At 29.9% G+C, this 22,748-nt stretch overlaps 1 protein-coding gene and 1 long non-coding RNA gene across 6 annotated transcripts; one reads left to right on the forward strand and one right to left on the reverse strand.

The window, feature by feature from the left end:
• Positions 1 to 646: 646 nt before the first annotated feature.
• On the reverse strand, positions 647 to 5,487 carry LOC110619287 (filament-like plant protein 7). Of its 3 annotated transcripts, none has more exons than XM_021762628.2 (6): positions 5,144 to 5,487; positions 4,772 to 4,897; positions 4,394 to 4,541; positions 1,831 to 4,267; positions 1,664 to 1,724; positions 647 to 1,524 (listed from the first exon to the last, which is right to left on the reverse strand). In XM_021762628.2, exons 1-6 carry the CDS (start codon positions 5,144 to 5,146, stop codon positions 1,054 to 1,056), a joined length of 3,246 nt encoding a protein of 1,081 aa, XP_021618320.1. In that variant the 5' UTR covers positions 5,147 to 5,487; the 3' UTR covers positions 647 to 1,053. The 3 variants fall into 3 exon arrangements, with proteins under 3 accessions (XP_021618320.1, XP_021618321.1, XP_021618322.1); XM_021762629.2 differs by having other exon boundaries at positions 4,772 to 4,901; positions 5,144 to 5,486; XM_021762630.2 differs by lacking the exon at positions 5,144 to 5,487 and having other exon boundaries at positions 4,639 to 4,779.
• Positions 5,488 to 16,727: 11,240 nt separating this feature from the next.
• On the forward strand, positions 16,728 to 21,629 carry LOC122723949. Of its 3 annotated transcripts, none has more exons than XR_006351159.1 (6): positions 16,728 to 17,065; positions 17,161 to 17,209; positions 17,737 to 17,822; positions 18,299 to 18,438; positions 19,342 to 20,034; positions 21,033 to 21,629. It is a non-coding gene; the product is annotated as an uncharacterized LOC122723949 (long non-coding RNA). The 3 variants fall into 3 exon arrangements; XR_006351160.1 differs by having other exon boundaries at positions 18,299 to 18,400; XR_006351161.1 differs by lacking the exon at positions 17,161 to 17,209.
• Positions 21,630 to 22,748: the final 1,119 nt, after the last annotated feature.

Below are 22,748 nucleotides of genomic sequence, written 5' to 3' on the forward strand. Positions count from 1 at the left end.
AGAAAGACTAAGAAGCATATCAAAGTTTACATAAATTCTCTCAAGACTATAAGCTTCCAACTCCATTCAAAATCTACAAAATCTATAAGTTCTTCCTTCGATCCAAATCTACAAGTTCTTCTTCCCTCAATCGAAGAGATCTTTTCTACCAATTCAAGAATAATTTTTTCAAGCATTTGAATTACAAGTGTCAAAGGAAAAAATCTACCAGAACTATAAAATCTACAAGTCGGCAAGTCCTACTTTCTCAAATTGAAAAAATTTTCTCTATCAATTTAAAAACAAGTTTTTTACACTCTTAAATTACATATTAAATTTCTTTATCTCAAAAAATTTATTGTTAGAGACCAAATCTCACTTTTATTTATTAAATTAATATTTGTTTATATATATTTTTTTATCTTTAATTTGAATCGCAAAATTTATGTGTATAAAATCAATAAAGGCAAGCAAATTTACCACAAAATTACTAAGATGGAGACTCTCTTATCTAATAACGAGTCTTGAGGTTTTGTGCTCCCTCCATCGATCCCCAAGGTACTGTCATCATAGGTTCACATGCAGAAACAGAAACAAAGGGAAGGGAAAAGGTGTGGAAGATAACGTTCCAATCCATAGACCCGTATCACGATCCATTACCCGGAACTTAACATCAACCCTCTAAAGTCAGCTTTTATTGGATGATATATACTACACGCTCAGGTGAAAACAAAATCAAACCACAAATATACATCATTAACAACTCCAGCAACATGCACATCTCTAATTCCATTCTTGATTACAGGTGTTGCTGTGAGCTCTGTAGTGCCCTCAAACCCAGATGTACACACATTACCAGTACTTGAAAACATATTGCATCTCTCTTTCAAAAGAAAGGGAAGAAAAAAAAAAAAGATGATGCGGAGCTAAAGCAACATGGTTCCTCAAATTAGCATCTCCCATTTCATTAAGCGGTGGCAGCAGATCAGACCCTGAGAAAGTTTGGCTTCTATTTCTCCTCTGGGTGTGGCAGCAACTGTTCTGTTCCTGCTTGGCTTCTGCAACTTCTCCCGTTCATACTTTTACTAAGGAGTGGGACTTCTTGATGCTGTCTTTCTTCCTTCTCATTAGTAGCCTCCGAAAAAACCCAATTCCTTGTTTCTTACCAGGTACAATAGCAAGAGCGCCAATAGCATTAGTACCAGACTTTTGCCTTGAATCAAATTTTGCTTCTGCACTAGGTGCCAGGAAACTTGGAGCACTCATAGAATTACTGTTATTAGAATTATCTTTTGCATCTGCGGTGGGAGATCGGAGAATAACTGGCTTAGAGGTATCCTCAGCCAACATTTGATCACGCAACGAGAAACGCCTATTCCAGGACTTATTAATAGCCGCAGTTGTGGTGGAACCATTGGCATTGAATACCTTGTCAAATAAAGCTGCTTCCGTTGGTGTAGCCAGTGCCTTCAGTTGTTTCCCAAGGTTAAGAATGGTCTCTTGGCATTCCGCCAACTTTAAGGAAGCTGCAGTGATATCCGAGCCCTGCAAAAGAAAATGATATATGAAGAATAAAATCATCAGCAAGTATTTTATTCCTTAAAAAATTATTTCCTGGTCATATTTTGTTATAGCATATGCAAAGAGGTTGCTTAAATGAACAAAATAATATGCAATATCTTACATTTTGGTTTTGTGTTCTGTCTTCACTTGTGGTGTAGTTCGAAGATTCCTTCTTTGCAACACTGTTAAAAATTCCCCAAAAAATCAGTATTCTATCTTCAATCAAGAAAGTTGTTTTTTTTTTTCATAATTTGCATAAATGGGATATGAGAAGAAATCAATTGTTACCTTTCCAGCTGGAGTTGAAGCTCTAGACAAGTTGCTTCTAATTCTTCGCAGCAGTTGTTTTTTTCTTCCAATTCAACTTCCAAAGATGTGAACTTCTGTAAGACCTCATTCAATTTTGCTTTGGCAACTGTCAGCTGAGTATCAAGATCTTCATTGATCAACTTTTGATTTTCCATCTGATCCTCAATCATTCCCTTGGATTCTCTCATAGATTCCAGCTCTAATAGTAGGCTCTTCATGCTTTGTTCTGATTTCTGAAGTTGCATCATCAAAGTTTCATTCTTATCAGTTGCACGCTGAAGCTTGATCTCCATTTCTTCTTTCCCAGATTCCATATTCTTCAGCTTATCTTTTAATCTTCTGATCTCTTCTTGCAGATCACACCATCCAGACTTGATTTGAAATAAACTGTTTTGCTCATTAAAAGAAGCAGCAGATGGAAAACATGGTGGTTTCTCTTTGAAACTACAAATGGCATTTGAATCCATCAGTCGAAAATCCACCTCAACTCCAACTTCGCTGTCCCTCTGTGATTCACTCTGACTGAAATGCCTTTTGATCTTATCTCTTGCGCTTGAAGCATCTTTAGGGGTAACACAGCTAGTCACAATCCAGTCTAAAGTAAACAACAATTCCTCAGCAAAAAATTCAGTACTAGCTTTTCCATTCAACAAAGAGTTACAAGCCAGAATAAAACGCTTCAGAATAGAACTTAGTTCAGAACTCCTCCACTGAAAAACATGAACAGAGTAGTCTGCAGACACTGCTGAGAACAAGGAACTTTCTTCCCTCTTTGACATATTATCTGTTGCACCATTGCAGAGCAGAGGAGTTGGATTGATTCCTTCAATCAGCTGAATGATCTTGCCGATTGACTTGCCCAGATTCAGTAGGCTACACTGTTTCATTGTTTCTTTTGCAGAGGCTTCAGCAGTGGAAGCTTCATTTAATGAATGGATTATTGAAGATATGTACGAAGACTTACAAGTGAGACAACTTCTATTGTCTGACTCCAAATGCTTGGACATTGCTGTTGTATCAACTTGAAAGACACTTGGATGATTTATATAACCCAAAGCTATTTTGATGTCCTCAAGAAGTTCAGTTAGACTTCGTTTTGAAATACGTTGTTCTTTGAAAATAGCATTCAGAACCTCTTGAATCCAATCAAAGGATTTATCAGCGGAAACATGTCTGGAGTGGACTTCTTGTTTTTCGTTACAGCCAGACTGACCTTGTACTACTGGAACTAGTTCCTTACCAGTTGAGAGGGAGTGACTAGTGCCTGCAGAAGGTGTTTGTGCAGAAACCAGAGCTAATTTCTCCATCTCAACAAAATCATCCATTAAACTAATATTTGAAACTTCAATAGCTCTGCAATCTGATGGACCCTTGAGTTTTGCATCTTTGAAATGTTCCAGTTCTGACATTAGAGCATTAGCCCATGAACCAGAAGAGCTAAGTCCATCATCACTGCCAAAATCAAAACCTGCAAGAGGATAAAGTTCACTTGATACTGGACTACACTTTGCCAAATCCACATGTTTCTGACCGCCAGAAAGCTCTATAAGTTTAGTCTCAACCTGTGTCAACTTTGAAGCTGTTTGTGAATACCTGATTCTTGAAGATCGGAGTTCAGTATTCTTCTTGGTCAGTATTTCTTTGAGAGTTCTATTTTCTTCTTCCATACCCCGTAGTTGCTCAATCAGGAAATTGATGTTCTTAACAGGAATTTCAGAAGATTTTTCCCCAATGGTATCTCTAAGAACCAAATCTCTTGTAGGATTTGGCTTTCTCAACTCTATCGGATTCCTTCCTAGCGTCTCAACTTCATTCTTCATCCTTGCCAAAGTAGCAGGACCTGGAAGTTTTTTACGCATTAGTACTCGGAGTCTCTGGCATTCCGATTCTAAATTTGAGATTTTCTTAACACTTTCCAAGTGTTTCCTGTGTGATACATCAGCAGAGCGACGTGTGTATTCCAATTCCTCATTGCGAACCTCAAGCTCCTTCTCAAGCATGTGAAATTCATATTTCAGAAGAGCATTCTCTTTTTCTGTGGTATCCAATCTAGCCATTAGTGCATCGAATTCTGCAGCTGTCTGAGACGAACGTATATGCAGTTCTTCCACCAATTTGTCTTTGAGTACAAGGGCCTTACTAAAATTTGTGTTCTCAACAGCTAAACTTGCGACCTTTTTGTTCATCTCTCTCAACTTATCCTCTAATTTTTTCTTTTCCTTATCAAAGTCACTTTTTGCTTTCATGACAGCATCTTGTATCTTTTGCTCCTGTTCTTCTTGCAAAGAACTCAGTTGCTGCATACATGCCTTCAGTGCAGCATCTGAATTAGGTAATTTTTCATTTGCAGCTACTCCTTGCTTTAAATCTTCATCTAGATCTTTTCTCAGACACGCTACTTTAGCCTCCTCCTGGCCTGTAAGGAAATTATGCATTCATTGAAGAAGCCAAAAGCCAAATCCATAGACCAAGAACTATCAAAGTTCGTTTACTAAACAATTGAGAGAAGGCATTATGGAAAGAAGAAATATGAGTTAATCACCTGCAATGTCTTCTTGCATCAACTTCTCTTGTTTGATCAGAAGATCATCTTTGGCAGAAGAATCAAGGAGCACGGAAGCCAACTTCTCATTCAAATTTCTCACAGGTCTAACAGATCCTAATTCATTTCTATTTTGAAGCTTTTCTGCCTAATCAAATGAAAAAAAAAAAAAAAAAAACAGCAAAATCAGTAAGATCTAATCTTCACTATCAATTAAGGTAAGTGCATTCAGAACCTGCTCTTACCATTGATTACTAAGCTCACTGGAATTGACCAAGAACAACAGTAAAGGTGCAAGCAATTTTTATGCGATGAAGAAAGAGAGATGAATTAAATCTGAAAAATTGAATTGTGTTCAACAGGACAAGCTTCTATTACCTCTTTATCAATCCCTTCCACAGAAATGCCAAATTTGTTTGTTGCAAGGATTGTCTTTTCTGAAGATCTTTTCCTCCAAAGCCAAGATTTGTTATCCATGGTTTCAAATTGCCTTCCATACAACTGCTGACTTCATGAACACACGTGTGCTTCCGTTAACATATTTATATTAAAAATTCATATACAAAGTACTCCTCTTCTAAGAAAAATTCAATTTTTATACCAAAGTAGCGTTTAAGATATTATTAGTCCTAGTTAGGACTTAATTTAACCAATGTGAATTAATTATCTTCAGAAAAATTAATCAGCAGATAATATCTTAAATGAAAAGAAAACAAAACCTGTAGAGACAGAGTAGTTAGTAGTTCTCACCATGGACTCGGTAGCTAACTTAACAAGAAATTGCCCTCATAAACACTAGCCAAACAGATCATCCACCATTGTTTCCCTCATCATAAAGCAGTTGAAATGAAGAAAGAAAATTAGAGAGCGAGAGAAGAAACCCAAAATGCAGCAGAAGAAGCTTATCCTTGATGGGTCTAAGGACACAAGACTGAGAAGTTAGACGAGTGTCCAAACAGAGATAAGGTTAAGGACAGAGATCCTTGCATAGGATGCTTTGCTACTGCTCCACCGACAACTACCTCAGAACATTAATTATATGAGAGAGAAACAAAAACCTACCGAGAATTTAATGAAAAAGAAAACATTTTTGCTGTGAAAATGGCCAAGGAAAACGGGAAAAAAAAAAAATCAGATGGGACAGTGGTTCTTGTAGCCATCATTTTCAGGTTTCTATTTTCTTGCTATGTCATGTTGTTTTTCTCTTGGAAAAAAAAAATCAATTCTGCAGTGTAAGGTTAGATATGGAGTGGATGGGCAAGACGTGCTGGTCCCTTGAATGTGCGTGTAACAAACGCTTCTTCTTGTACTGAATGTTTAGCCATTGGCACGCGCGTGGGAGTGCATGCGAGAGTTGGGATTGCGGACTCTAGAGACTGTTAGAAAACGAAGAAAATAATTATCTTGTTTTAGATTTTTTTTTTTTGGATTTACGGTTTAATTTTTGAATATTACCATTATTAAGAAATCAGTCTCTATATTTTTAAAAACCTATTAAAACGTCCTTATGTTTTCTTTCCGTCAACGAAATAGTCGTTCCGTCTATTTTTACTATTAAAAATAGAATAAAAGACTAAATTACTCCTATTATTTTTCTCCTCCTCCTCCTTCCTTTTCTTCTTCATCAATTATTCTTCTTTTTTCTTCTTCTTCTTCTGCTTCTTCTCCATCTTCTTCTGCTTCTTCCCCTTTTCCTTCTTTTGCTTCTTTTTATTCTTTCTCTTGTTCTTCTTCTCATTCTTCTTCTTCTTCTTCTTCTTCTTCTTCTTCTTCTTTTGAGGAGGAGGTGGAAAAAAAGATAGGGACTATTTCATTGACAAAAAGAAATAATAAGTACGTTTTAATAGATCTGAAAAAAGATAAGAACTCTTTCATTGACGGAAAAAAATGATAAGAATGTTTTAATAGATATGAAAAAAGATAAAAATATTTTAATAGATTTTTGAAAATGTAAGGACTAACTTGTTAATAATTATAATATACAAAGACTAAATAAATGGTTTTATTTGAGAGTAAAATTGGATTTTAAAAATTTTTTCAATCCTCCTTTATTTAATTTTAAAGGAAAATAGAACGGAAGGACTATTTCGTTGACGGAAATAAAACATAAGGACGTTTTAATAGGTTTTTAAAAATATAGGGACTGACTTGTTAATAATGACAATATCCAGGGACTAAATTGTAAATCTCCTTTTTTTAAAAAAAAAAAAGTATAGTATGGATATAGTCTGATCTTCTTTTTAAATAAAATTAAAAAATATTTCATTTATAAAATTTGGAAAAATATAATGTAAAGGGTATCAACCAAAAACATCTAAGCTAGAAACTTAAAATATAAAATAAAAAATCTGAAAAATTTGTCAATATCACAAATAAAGAGAGAAGATTCCGACAAAAAGTAGAACCAGCTTAGTTATCCTAATAAGCCTGTAAATAATTTTATTAGTTTATCTTTCAATTTAATTTAAAATTCAATAAGGCCTTTTGCAATAAATAAAATAAAAAAAATAATTTTAAATATTTTAATTAAATTATAACATCAATCACAATTTTAACCTTTATTGTAATATCAACATTATAACATTAATGTGTTTTAATTAAAATAATATTTTTCGTTGTCATACTTAGTTGAGTTAGCTAAAACACTAAAAATTTCTTATCTGTGCCAGGTTGGACTCCCACTAGACTCTACCTCTAATCTGTAAACAAAAAAAAAAGTTAAAAAATTCTCCAAACTTTTTCACCAATTATCCCAAAAAAGCTAATGAATTTGCTTAGACTCTTAAGTAGAAAATTCCTGCTAGAAAAAGTTCATCATCCTCTAAACTCTTCACAAGTAAAAACAAGAAATCAAGAAAACACTTGTGCAATGAAAAGAAAAAGCTTGAAAAATTAATTTAAGCAAAATCCCCTATACTCTAGAAAGAAATTTCTCCATCTAACACGTGTTTTGGCATCCTCTCCTTAAAGATATGAGAAAACCTTTTTTTTTTTTTTCTTTTTCAAAATCTCCTCATTCCAACACAAGTGCTTCCACATCCTCTCCTTAAAGATATGAGAAAACTCCTTTTTTTTTTTCATATAACAAGATATATATGGTCTAATATTTTCCTAGGTTTTATATTTTTAAGCCTATATGTATTTTTTACTTTAAAAAATAGTTATATATTTTTATAATTTTATTAATTGTATGTATTTTTTAAATCACATATTACTATTTTTAATTAATTCCACTAAAATTTTCAAAAAAAATATGTTTGAATAGAAGAATTTAAAATATGATATTTAAGTTTGATAAAATATATATCTTGTTAAATTCATTAAAATAATAAATATATATTAAATTTTAGGGAAAATTACTTTTTAGTCCCTGAAGTTTAACGTAATTAACACTTCTGTCCCTCTATTTTGGCGACCCAACACTTAAGTCCCTCACTTTATTTTCTGTCCAAATTTGTAGTCCTTCCATCCAAAATAACCGTTTGGGATACGTGAATTGATAAAATTAACCCTCACTAAACCCAAACTCAAATGCCTCTTCTTCTTCTTATTCTTCTTCCTACCATTTTTGCAACTTCTTCTTCTTTCTTCTTCTTCTTCCTACCCTTTCTGCAACTTCTTCTTCTTCTTCTTCTTCTTCTTCTTCTTCTTCTTCTTCTTCTTCTTCTTCTGCAACAGGAGAAAACATGAAAGAGAAAAAAAAAAAGGAATTTCACATTGAGAGAAGGGTATTTTTGGAAAAAATTATCACCTTTCACTTTTGACTCTTTGACCAAACGGTTTAAATGGACGGAAGGACTACGAATTTGGACGGAAGAAAAAGTGAGGGACTTAAGTGTTGGGTCGCCAAAATAGAGGGACAGAAGTGTTAATTACGTTAAACCTCAGGGACTAAGAAGTAATTTTCCCTAAATTTTATAAATATAATAAGTGATGTAATCGGAAAATAGAACCGTGCTGTGATTAATTAAATGTTGTGAAATAGTTGGCGGCGGCTACACCAGCTATTCCGACACTCAAATTAATAAATTGGAGAATAGGACTAGTATAAAGAATTGTTTAGAACTCAAAAGTAATTGTTTAAAAATTGTGTACCTTTGTATTTGTGATCATTGATTTTTATACTGTAAAAGGATGAAATTAATTATAGTATTTTCTAAGAATTTGATAACGATGTGGCTGACTTGTTGATAAGGATCTCACCGACTAATTGGTCAGAAATCTCATTATTACAGGTATAAAACGGATCTGCTGGATTGCTTCCTGTAAAGACCCGACTTCTCTAGAAAAAATAGTCTTCACAAAGAGCCGAATTGAATACCTGAAGCGTTTGAATTTTTATTTTCCTCGATAGGTCCGAGTATTATAGGTTCAAATATTATCTAATCAGATTTTTATCATGTGATCTTATTTTTAAATACCAACTTATAGTCTTATTTAAATAATTATCGTATAATATCAATAAGTATCATACATTTATGTGAATTTGAAATGACTAAAAAATAGTGTCCTGTCAAATCTACTTCAAAACGCTCTTAACAAGTAAGATGTGAAATTTGGTATTTATAATTTATTGAGAATATATGCTAAACTTAAATTCAAATTCTCAATTTCAATAGCATAAATGTATTTGTCGAGGTGCTAAATCAATTAATGGGTGGAAAATGCTTTAAATAAAGATAAAATTGACGCTAATTTTTTATTTTTCTATTTTTCATTTTTTTTAAAAAAAAAGAAAAAGTGTAGAAAAGAAAAATAAACTTTTATTTTTATTATTTTAGAAAAAAATGATGGAGGAAAAAATAATAATATTTTTGTCTTTATACTTTTCAGTTTACTCTCAATTTTACAAATTATTTAAGAAGTTAAAATGAAAAAAAAAAAGATATGCATAATTGGACTGTATTTTCCCTTTACTTGTTTTATTTTATTTCTAATTAAAAATAAAATGATAAGGGAAAAAGAAATTATAATTTCAATTTTTTAATTATTTTTTACTCTCAAATAAAGAAAAGTGATGATTTTATTTTATTTTCTTTTTCACACGTTTACCTTGAGATATTTTTTTCATGGAAAGCATAATTTTTTTTCTTTTTTGTAAATATTAGATACATTTTTAAAAATTCATCGTAAAATTTGAAAATTTTACTTAATACATAATCTTGGTTAATTTTTCTCAGGATTTCTTTTTGTTTTGAAGGGTTTTATATTTTTAGAAAATTTTATTTATTGTATACACTTTTTTAAAAATAAATTATTAAAACGTTGTATTTCAAAATGAATTATTTAAACATTTTTTAAGGCATTTATAAAAAATTAATTAATTAAATATTTTAATTGAAAGAAAATCCTAAGTTTTTTAAGGGAATTTTTTTTTTTTTTTTTTTTGAGAATGGTATATATTTTTAAAAAGCAAAAGTAAATATCGCAACATCTTGCCTCCTAAGCCGGTGCAACATCTCCTCTTTCCATAAAGGAGGAATGAGGCATCCCATTTTCAGCCGGTGAAACCAATTACTTTTTTTTTTTTTTTTAATCTTCCTTGGACAATTAATCTGAGTAATGCTATGTTTGGAAGGATGGAAAATAAGGAGAAAATGGAAAATAAGATAGAAATGAAAATTTGGAAAAGAAGTAAAAATATTTTTTCTCTTATTTTATTTGAATTAAAGAAAAATAGAGGAGAAAGGAAAATAAAGAGGAAAATGATAAATTAAAATTACTATTTACTTTTTAAATTAAAAAGAAAGTGGATAAATAATTAATGTAATTACCTATTTATTTCTATAATTTTTTATTTTTATTTCAAATATAAATGGTAAAATAATTATTTTATTATAAAAAATTACTTTCTTCTCTTATTTTCTTCTAACATTTAAATAATGAATGGAAAATCATTTTTTTCACTATTAAATTATTTTACTTCTTTATTTTCTTTCATTTCTAAAAATTATCAATAGTGCAAATGTTTAATTTCAACTTTATATTTATCGACAATGTTTAATTTAACTTTTTTTTTTAATTTTTATCTAAATTAACCAAGAATCTCTATTCAAATTTAATTTGATTCAAAAATCAAAATTTTTGACCTAGATTTTTTAAAATTTTTTATTTAAATACAAAATCAACAAACTCATTTTCTTATTTTTTTTAACTTAAATTTTATTTATTTTTAACCAAAAAGATAACGTCCTGAATTTATGAGCTTAAATTAAAATATTTAGACTAAATTTTTAATAAAAAATTGAAAATAAACTAAATTACTTATAAAAATTAACTTATAAGTATTAAGTATTTATAAGATATTTAATTTTATAAATATTTAAAATTTAAACAATTAATTATTTAACTAAAATCTTTTAAGTAGCTCATATACAGTTGATATATTTGATAATAAGTAATTTATAAATAAATTTAGCTTTCGTTTATTTTATATATTTTAGTATTTAAAATATTTAAAAAAATTTAATTAACAGAAAATATTTTCTTAATTAAAGAAAAAATTAACTTATTTTAAGAAAAAAAATCAATTTTTAAAAGAAAAAGTCATTTTATATATTTTGAAAATTTTATTAACATTTCTATATAAAAAATTAATATATTTTATTTTTTAAATTAAATTAAATTAATAAAATATAAATTATTTTATAAAAAAATATTAAATTATTTTTAAAAAATAGTCTTTCTATTAAATTATTAAAAATAATATTAAATAAAATATATGGTGAGATTTTAAAATTAAATGTGGCAATATATAGTAACTTATTTTGTCAAAATAATTTATAAATTTAATATTTATAAAAATTTATTTCTTTAACTTTTTTTTTTCAATTTATAAAGCTAAACTTATAAAATAAAAAAATTATAAATAAATTGATCAACCTACTTTTAGAACTTATAAGATATTTGACCAGTTTATTATTTAAAATACACATTTAAAATTCTCTAATAAATATTGGGTGAAAGTTAGTATTAAATTCCAAAGTAATTTTATAAAAATTTAATTCAATTCTTTTCTTATAAAATTTTTATTTACAATAAAAAAATTTAAAATTTTTTATTTTATATAAAAATAAAATCATTAATAATTTTACAAGAATTCATTTGAATTTTTAAAGTTTTATATTATTAATAAAATATATAAAGTTTTATATTATTAATAAAATATATAATTCTTTAATTTAAATTTTATATTAAAATTAAATATATTTTATATTTATTATATTTAATATTAAATTATTATATTGAATAAATATTTATTATAAATAAATTTCTATCATATAAAATATTATATATAAATAATATATATTAAAATATTTCATTAAATATTTATGTTCAATATTATAAATTATGCATATATTTTTTATATTTATAAAACTTTATTTCCTATTAATAATATTCTTAATAAATGAAATATTTTATATTTTAAATTATAAATTATATTTTTTTATATTTTAAATTTTATTAATATTACGGTATTATATAAAAATGAGAATAAATAATAAATAATAAAATTAATAAAAATTGACATTTTATAATAAAAATATATATTTAAAAATTATTTTATTATTTAAATAGAACTTTAAAAATCATATTATAATTTACTATTATTTATATAAATTCAATTTATTCTTCTTATTATAAGCGTAACAAATTAAAAAAGTTTAACTTTATTATTGAAAATTTAAAGTGTTAATGATAAATATAAATGATAGTAAATGTTTAAATTTTTTTATTTTTTATTGCATCTCGAATAGAGTATTTCTTTTGTTTTATTTTTATTTAAAAAAAGAAAAATTAAAAAATTTAACTTTTTTTTTCAATTTTTATTTGAACTAAGAAATTAAAAATTAATAAAAATGTTAAATTTAGATTAAAACTTTTATATTTAAAGGTTTAGTCTGACAGTCAATTTTTTATTTTTTATTTTAAAAGAAAGTATTAAAACTTTTAAATTGATTTTTAATATCTTAGTTTAAAAAAAAAACGGATATTAAAGAAAAGCTTTCACCCCACACCCTTTCTCAATTTTCAAGATGTTCCATAAAGAATTCCACACAACGGCTTTATTTGAACAAAACGTCTTTACTAAAAGTTTAGTAAAAGTGATGTGGATGATGCTTTTGACATCTGATATGTAAGCATAATCATTTTACAGCAATTATGCTCTGCAATAATTATTCAAATAGTGAAAAGTGCAAATAAAATTACTGCATTATTTTTATTCTTGGTAAAAAAAATTTCTATATTTATTTTTTAATATTAAATATTTTATATTTAAAATCTATTAATTCAATTAATTTAAATTGTTTATAATCCTTTACCAATAGTTTAAGAAAAGAACTAAATTAAGTTTTGAATAATTAATTAGAATTGTGAGAGTATAAGGTGAAAATTACTTGTAGCAATCAATATAATACCCCTATCCGGTCTAGGTATAAATCAAGCCAGCGATGTTACAAGTTGCACTAGACTATAAAAACCATTTTAGATTTTAATTTCAATCTTTGAAAGTATTTTTTTTTTGTGAGGAAGGAATGCTTGTTTGAGATCAAGTAAAATCGCTTAATTAAAGGAATTCTTTGTTTATTAATTCATGATTAATATTTTTCTATTAATGAAAAAAATTTCAATAATAAATAATTATATATCTGTAAAATTTACCGTTTCTTTAAAAACGCTTAAAAATTAATATGTACATGCCAAAATTTAATATACATATGTTATATAAACAAAATATTTCAAAAGAAATCCTATTATAATGTAATTATGCTTATTGATGCACTCTAACCTATGCTCCTTTCTCTAGCAGCCACTGCTTTCTACCACCTGTGCGTAGTAAAAAAAAAAAAAATCGAATGCTCTAAGCATATATATAAAATTCTCGTTTCACACAAAAAAAGAATTTAAATGAATTTTTGCAAAATCATTCATGATTTTATCTCCATACAAAATGATAATTTTTCAAGTTAAAAAAATTTGAATTCTTTTATTCCAAATAAGAATGGCAAAAAATTAATTGAATTCTTACAAAATTCTTGATTTCAAGTGGAGGGATAAAGAATTTTTAATAAAAAAAATTAAAATCCATTCAAAGATCTCATATAGAAATAAAGCACCATTGCCCAATATGAAATACTAATAAAATTTTCTTTTTATACAATATATCATTATAAGTACAGAAATTAAATTCGGTAGAAGAAATAAGTAAAAGCTAAGTTATACACTTAGAAAAAATTATCTTCAACATATAATACCTTAATTTTATGCCACACCAACCAGTTTCTAGTCAACATATGATCAACCAATGTTATAATATTTTAGTATTCTTTCTTATTGACCATTTAACTATTTAACTAATACAATTTATGAATTTAATTTTAGAGTCCTTTTGTTAGTTCCACTTTGTTCATGTAATCTTTTATCATATTGATACTAATTAAGTAAACTAATAATATCAATGAAAATGAAGAAATATACCTATACTTAAAAAGGAAGAGTGATCGTTCCTAACAGTAAGTGTAGCCACTTCCTCATCCTTTTCAACATTAATGGTAATGATCCAACCCTCAACCAAATAGCAAGGAGAGCACAACATGGATATCCAGAATAGTGAAATTGATTTTGGCCTCGATTGTTCCAACCTTGATAGCAATCTTGAAAACCCCACTACTTCCCTCTTAGTATCATCATAGGCATGAACGAACCATACATTGATGGCAGACCCATCATCTATCATAACTCCAAGCACTTTCCATCCCCTAACTTCAACAATGATGAACAATAGATGATTGTGGTTCTTGTTCTCAATAGGCAAGTCAGAGTTGTCAAAAATAATCTGATCTTATTCTTGAACCAATAAAACCTTAGCCACTTCTTCAAGGATAGCATCAATGGGAACTTTCAGAACACTAAGAGTCTTGGTGAGTGTGTTTCGATGCTTTTTAGAAGCCATAGGTAATTCTCAAATAGAAACACTAGCTTAAGATCTCTTAAGTTATTTAAGGACCCTATCATCCTCTTTCTCTTCTTCTTTCTCAACCACCTTATCTTTCCCTTCTCTTGATTGATAGTTAGTTGCACAAGCTAGTAGGACTTTCCATTTCGAGTGACATTCTGAACAAACTTGTCCATTTTATCACCTGAGTAAGACCAAATGCCTGTAGGGCTTGCTTCTCATCACTCAAGCTACTCCAAATGTCTATGGGTAAGAAAGGGTTGGGTAACTTTAGGCAGATTAGTTGAATAAGGTCTAAGCGTAGTTAGGTTCTTTATCAGAGGAGGTGATCATCTATAGGTTAGGTGATGGTGGCACATTATGATTAGTAATTGGGTTGGTTTTAGTGTTTGGCCTCCTATTAAGGTCAACTATCTTCTTCTCATTTACGAGGTCTTGAATCTCATGCCTTAATATGTAGCTATTGTCAGTGTCATATCCAACGATTTGGTGAAATTCACAATATAGGTTTGGATTGAAGTTTGTGGATAGGTGGTTTGGAAGTAGTCTAAGAGTTAAAGGTTGCAACTGTAACGATCCGAAAATCGGACCGCTACCGGCGCTAGGATCCAGATCGACTTAAGGTCGTCGGGACCCGTAGCAAGCCTAACATACATCCTGTATACCTGATAAAATCCCACACATGATCATACATTTTCATAAAAACTTTAAACTTTTCATATACCACTACAAAAAAACTGTGAAATTGCGACCAAAATTAGCGACCAAATTTTTTGGTCGCTATATAGCTACCAATCAGCGACCATTCTGCGACTGAATAAATAAAATAATATTTTTATTTAACAAAATGCTTAACGACCAATTTTTGGTCGTTAATTGGTCGCTATTTAGCGACCAAATATAAAATGGTCGCTAATTTAGCGGGAATTAATGGCGCGAATTATTAGCGACCATTTTTGCGACGAAATTGCGACAACTTTTTGGGCGGGGATATTTAGCGACCATATTTAGCGACTAAAATAATTAGTCGCTAAATAGCGACCAATCAGCGACCATTTTATTTTTAAAATTTTAATTTAATTTTTAATTAAATTTTATTTTATTTAAAATTTTAAATTAAGTAATTTCAATTCGGTATATAAAACGACGTCGTTTTAACAATTTAAGGGATGCTCTAATCTAGGGATGTAAACGGATAGGGTACCCGTGAAAATTAAACTACCCGAACCCGAACCCGAACCCGATTTATATAAGTAATATCCGAACCCGTTCCGAACCCGATTAAAAATTAATTTAAACTATCCGAATCCGTTCCAAACCCGATTATTATTATCCGAATAAAACCCGAACCCGTTTAATCTTATATATTTTAAATAATAATTTATATAAAAAATATTTTTCATTAATAATTTTCATATAAAAAATATAATATTTCTAAAAAATATTTAAATTTAAATTTTTAAATAAAAATATATAAAAAAAATTTATAAATATTATTATAAAATATAATTTTTTATATTAGATTAATTATTTATATAAACGGATTCGGGTAGTGGGTACTCTGTACATGAAATCCGAATCTGATTCGAACCTGCAACAGGTATTATTTTTAAAATTAACCCTAATTCCTAATCCCTTATTTGTAATCTCTAACCCTAATTCCTAATTAATCCCTAATTCATAATAAAATTAACCGTAATCTCTAATTTCTAATCCCGAATCCCTGATCCCTAATTCATAATCCCTAACCCTAATCCCTAATTTTAATCTCTAAAATAGCGATCAATCAGTGACCATTTTATTTTTAAAATTTTAATTTAATTTTTAAATAAATTTTATTTTATTTAAAATTTTAAATTAAGTATTTTCAATTCGGTATATAAAACGACGCCGTTTTGACAATTTAAGGGATGCTCTAACCTAGGGATGTAAACGGATAGGGTACCCGTGAAAATTAAACTATCCGAACCCGAACCCGATTTATATTAGTAATATCTAAACCCGTTTCGAACCCGATTAAAAATTAATTTAAACTATCCGAATCCGTCACAAACCCGATTATTATTATCCGAATAAAATCCGAACCCATTTAATTTTATATATTTTAATTAATAATTTATATAAAAAATATTTTTCATTAATAATTTTCATTTAAAAAATATAATATTTCTAAAGAATATTTAAATTTAAATTTTTAAATAAAAATATATAAAAAAATTTATAAATATTATTATAAAATATATTTTTTATATTAGATTAATTATTTATATAAATGGATTCAAGTAGTGGGTATCTGTACATAAAACCCGAATCCAATCCGAACTCATAACGGGTATTATTTTTAAAACCCAAACCCGATCCGTTTACATAGCTACTCTAACCTAATTCCTAAACCAAATTATCCGAATAGTAACCCATTCCCGATTGCTCTTTTCCCTTCCCTCCTCTGCCTTGCCTAAATCCCTAAACCAAAGTCTAAACCTAATCAATTCTTCATTTTTATTCAATATCAATCCCTTGTTTTCCTCCCCTTCTCTTTACCGAATCTGCTTTTCCCTGTCCCGACCTACCTGCCGTCGGCCATCTGCTCTCCCCATCGGCTGCCATCTTGCATCGCGAACGGTATTAACGACACCCTACTGCCACCTTGTGTCGATTTTCTACTGCTCTAATCTACCCATTGGTTTCCTCTGCTGTGTGGCTGAGTCTTTGAGGTATTTTAACTTGAATCTATTAATTAGTTTTGTTTTAAGTTGAAGCAGTTTGTTACCTTTTTTTATTGTGAATATATATTTTTTTGTGCTTGCAGTGCAGGTGCATCAGTATTTTTTAACTTTAATCATTAATCTCCACTCCTGGTGAGCCTTTGAGATATGCTGGGTTTATATATTGTTAGTGAGATATCCTTTAAGTTATGCAAACTCACAGTCCTTTCCCTAATATGAACCCAAATCCTGCTAGAGAAAAAACCACTATAATTAATTCTCTGTGCCTCCCCCGATTTTATGCATGTTGTCCACTCCAGTTGTTTTGTTTTTCCTTTGCAGTTTCTTTTGTTCAGTGTTTCTTTTTGCTTGTAGGTAGAATTGAAATTTTTGAGAATGCTAAGAACGGTCCCTGAAATTTCCTTACAGTGTATCCCAACTATTTTGGGATTAAAACTAATTTAGATTTGAATTGAACAGTTAAGCTATATATATATATATATATATATATATTGGATTTGCTGCCATTGTGTCCTTCAATTTTTCAATATGTTGATTTGAATTGGCATTTGATTGATCAAATAAGTTTAGTCTAGAGTACTCCATATTCCTATCAGCTAATGACTGTATATGCATGTTCTTTAGTTGTTTTATTGATGATTTTGCTGAAAACTTTTCAGGTAAAGCATATGTACTGGTATGCAGTGGGGGATAAAGTTTCTATCTGTGAATGTAGGTGCAGTAGAGCTCGATTACCACTAAGCAGGTAAGAAAAAAATTTCAATTATTCCATACAGATTATTCATGATTCTTATGGGATGATGCAATAAACTTCATCCCATTTATTTCAATTGGCTGAGTTGAATTGTGCTTTTCCTACTTTTTTGTTTGTATCATTTAATAGGCAGTCTTGGCCTTAGTTACAAGCTTACATCATATGTTCCCATATTCTTGGCAATATCTCAGTGGCATTTCTGATTATTTGACATTCTGGCCAATGGTATTGATAGTTTGGCACTCTGTAGATGGGACATGCTTTTGGTGAACATTTCAATAATACCCACCTTCATTTTTGTGTCATACCCATTTGAAATGGGTTGAACTTTGAAGCTTCCTTATTCTTGTAGATAGTAAATTGCAACTAGAATTGTTTTCTATGTTTCATGATCATAACACCATGTGAAATCATTATGCTCCTTAAGAAAATTTTCACTGTTAATTTTTTGTGAAATGTTGCTGCAGATTTTGGCTGTTTGAGCCTCGTTGTGATATGCATGATATAGGCGGTTGGTATATTGAAACATTTGGTAGAGATAAGAAAGGTCGAACAGTTCTGTCTCAAAGGTATTGGGATGGCTTGATGAAAGTGAACAATATGACAAGTAAGTTGATAACAATCTTCACAAAAATCTGAGCCAAATTGCAAAATTCTTCCTACTTTGCATCAGTAAACTTTGGTTGAGGTGGGTTTTACTTCTGCACTTGTTGGCTTTAACAACTATTATGACATGAAAGTTTAACTTCAGTTGAACTAATATATTAACACAAGTAGTTTTTTTTTTCTCTAGAACTGTTGAGAAGTTAAAAAATAAAAATAAAAGGAAAAACAAAACAAAAAGAAAAGGATGATGGGGTCTTTTAATTTATTTTTTTTAAAAAAAACTTGAATTTGTTCTAATGTTTCCTCTAATTTAGGATCATTTTTTGGATTATGTCTTACTATGGAGCAGCAATTTAAAACATGCAGCATATTTAACCTATTTGTCATATGGTTAGGTACATGATAAACAAAAAAATAGCTGAAAGGTAAACGAAGAAAAGAAAACAAATTAGTCATCCAGGAAAACCTAGTTATCCATATTATTTATTTATATGATTATTGTACAACATTATTGCCTTCATCAATATTAAACGCTAGCTCAAGTTTTGTTTTATACCATGGATTATTGATTAACTTAGGATGTTGGATTTTGATTGCTGTGAATATAATTTCACCTTGTGTGATCTTTTCTCCAAAAAATAATTTAATTTATCATCAATTAGTATTTGGAATGATCCTGTCAAATATTGAATTTTTTTTGTTTGAGGTGTTTGTTATGGTGAGTTTGAGGTGTGGGTACTGATTCTTAGCTGAGGAAGCATGGTGTACACTTCATGCAAGGACTTCTTTTTCCTTCTCTTTCTTTGTATTTTTGAAACTCCAGTTGTAGGTGAGTTGATTTATGTTGCATAATTGCACTCTTTAGGACATGAATAATTCCCTTCTGTTATTTATATAATTGCAGGAGACTCCATCCAGCAATGTATTTACTTGCTCTTGCATATAGAACATTAGATCTTGAAGATACAAAAAGAAGAAAACAAGCATTCAAGAATTTCATTGAAAGCCAACTGTTTAGAGTTTTCCATTGGTGCAAGAAACTTGTTTAGGAGTGATCACTAGATCTTAAAGATGCAACATATGGTTACCTCTCTGGCTTGATTGGATACTTCTTTTCTGAGGTGGTGGTGCTTCACCATTTAATTGGCTAAGTCAATTGCACTAGCAAGTAGCAAAGCTTTCTGGATGATGAATTCATACCTTGTAAGAGCCCAACAATCTGTCACGAGCCAGGACCTGCCAGAGGAAAAAGGAGACTCGTTATTAGTATTTGCATATGATCAACATTTTATGGCCTGCAAAGCAAAAAGAAAGATAGTCAATATGTCTTCCTTAGTTGCTGAGTCATTACTTCTATCTGTCTCCAGGCTAGACAAATTAACTAACAACTTTGGTGGAACATTTCTGAAAATTTTATATAGATTCCGGTTGCTTTCATTTTTATTAAGTTAGTTTTTGCTTTTTCACAAGATTGTGACATTTTTCTTGTTTGACGTTATATCTCAGTTAAAGACAAGGTAATTGAGTTAGCGCCAACCGGTATATGCTAAATTGAGGAAAATTTTGGCTGCACGTTGGGTACAAGTGTTGCAAACTGGTAACTTGAGCTTATATTTTACTGCTTTACATTCTTAAACATTAAAGCATGTCATATTGATACTGAATACTTTTATGCATTTTCTTTGTCTATATATTTTGTTTAGTACTCTAATAGTTTTGTTTTAGGAGCTACAAAACCTGTTGTGATGCCTTAATATTTTTCTCGCAAATGAAATGCTTAGAGAAAGAGAGAGAGAGAGAGAGAGAGAGAGAGAGAGAGAGAGAGAGAGTGCTAACCTCCGGTGGCTTCACCCACATTTGTCCGTCATACCATCCACTCTCCTCATAGGGAACCACTGCTGATAGAAGTCTATCTCCCACATAACTCCATCCCTTCATATGCATGTTGAAAATGAGTTAATACTTTCAATAGGATTATTATGAACTTGTGTCAATTAAAATTTAAAAGGGCAATAACTCATACAATGGCAATCCATTTTGATAGAGTAAGCAGTTCTACTAATTATAGTATATGTTAGATAAAATGTTCCTCCTTACAGTATCCATTTCAAATCCTGGGCTAGATGTTCAGTATATCATGCAGAAATCTGGTTTCCAGGAGTACTTTCTTAGGGGTGCAACTATCTTGTAAGTGATTTTGGTGGATAACAGGTAATTGTTAGAGTTCAAGGTCCAGACTCCAGAGTATTACTAATGCCAGATTAATTATCAAATTCTTCCTTGAAACGTAAAAAAGCCTTCCAGAAAATGACAAGTAACTAATTCTGGTAGGCTTCATGTACTGATTCTCAGTTGTGTGATTGATTTTAAGTTGTTGATTGATTTTCAGTTGCAAGTATGATTCTGATATCTAGGTGATTCTCACAAGGAAATTGTTTATGATTCTCAGTTGTGTGATTGATTTTCCTATTATGATATCTTGCAAGTATTGTAAATGTGATATCTTGCAGATATTATAATTGTCATATCTTGTAGGTATTACCATTATTTCTTACTTTAGTATTCAAATTGAACTGTTATTCTGTGATTTTCTAGGAAAATTATTTGAAGCTAAAAGAACAACATTCAAGCCAGAATGTGGGATCAGATCATGTGGAAGGAGATGGAGGAACTATTAATGAGGATCAATTGTTCATTACTGCAGCAGGAGGATGGCAAGGAAGTCGAGTTTATGGTTTAGGTAGTGCTGCATCTTCTGCCTTCTCTCAAACAGGAACTGTGGGAAAAACAACAGATGTTCCATCATCACAATCACCAGAATGGAAGAAGGAAATTGAAGCAAAGTTTGAAGAGAAGTATAATAGTTTGCAGAAACTTGTAGAAGACCAAAATCAGATAATAGCTCGAATGCGTGATGAACTACAGGCAACGAGGATGGGACAGCAGTCTTCCTCATTGATGCCATCAACATCTGATATGCCTCCAGCTCAAAGATCCCCTGGTGATTCACATATAGATTAGCATGATATCATTTCTCACTGACTTTAATAATATATTTTATGATATGAATTTGATACTATGTGGATTAATTATGTATTTTGAGATATTTTAAGTTTTATAGTCTTGAACTATAGTAATGTTTTGGATTTTTAGATTGCACAATTATGAAATGAAGTTGATGTTTATATATTATCTTTGATGTTTTAGTATTGGAATGTGTGTACATATTGATATTTTAGCAGGTTTATGAATTTATTGGAAAAATGATATGAATCAGATTTAAAAGTATTTATTAGTGATTAATTAGCCACAAAAGTAAATTAAATAATAAATATATATTTAATTTTACTATTAATTTGTGACGAAATAGCGACCAAAACAACGACTATTTTGCGACTAAAAATTAATGATCTAATGACTAAATTAGAAAAGAAATAGCGACCAAAATAGCGACCACTTCACGACTAAAAATTAACGATCAATTTACTTCCACACAGCGACTAAATGTTCTTCCTTGAGGCGATAAAATAACAACGAAATAGAGATCAAATTAGCGACCAAAATAGCGACCATTTCGCGACAAAAAATTAACGACCAATTTACTTCCATACAGCGACTAAATACTCTTTCTTGAGGCGATCAAATAACAACAAAATAGCGACCAAATTAGCGACCGAAACAACGACCATTTAGCGACCACATTATAGCGACCACATTAGCGACCATTTAGCGACCAACTTATAGCGACCAAATCAGCGACCATTTAGCGACCAAATTATAGCGACCAAATCAGCGACCATTTAGCGACCAAATTTTAATGACTAATTTTCAACCATGACACCAAATTAGCGACCAAAAAATGGTCGCTAAATGGTCGCTATTTTAGCGACCAATTTTCATATTGTCGCAAAATAATTAGCGACTGGCCAAACACCGACCAATTTTTTTGGTCGCTAAATGGTCGCTATTTCATAATAGCGACCAAATTCTGCCTTTTAGCGACCAAAATTTTGGTCGCTAAATCACTGTTTTTTTGTAGTGTACCAAGCTTGACCTGTGCATGCACCATAACTGTAAACATAAAACCCCACAGTAGAGCCCTCATCAAATGCTCTAGTGGGTCATCATATCATATGTCAAGTCTGGTTCAACATAACTCATCATTAAAACATTTCATATAGATCATGTACAAAAAGGGATTACCACTACTGTTAGGGCCAAGCACAATACTAAACCATGAAACATTTCTCTATACATTACTGATAGAGTCAAATTTAGACCCATTTTCTATATTGTTATTTATGTTAATTT

This window comes from Manihot esculenta, chromosome 7 (assembly GCF_001659605.2).
Source record: "Manihot esculenta cultivar AM560-2 chromosome 7, M.esculenta_v8, whole genome shotgun sequence".
NCBI classification, from domain to species: Eukaryota; Viridiplantae; Streptophyta; class Magnoliopsida; order Malpighiales; family Euphorbiaceae; genus Manihot; species Manihot esculenta.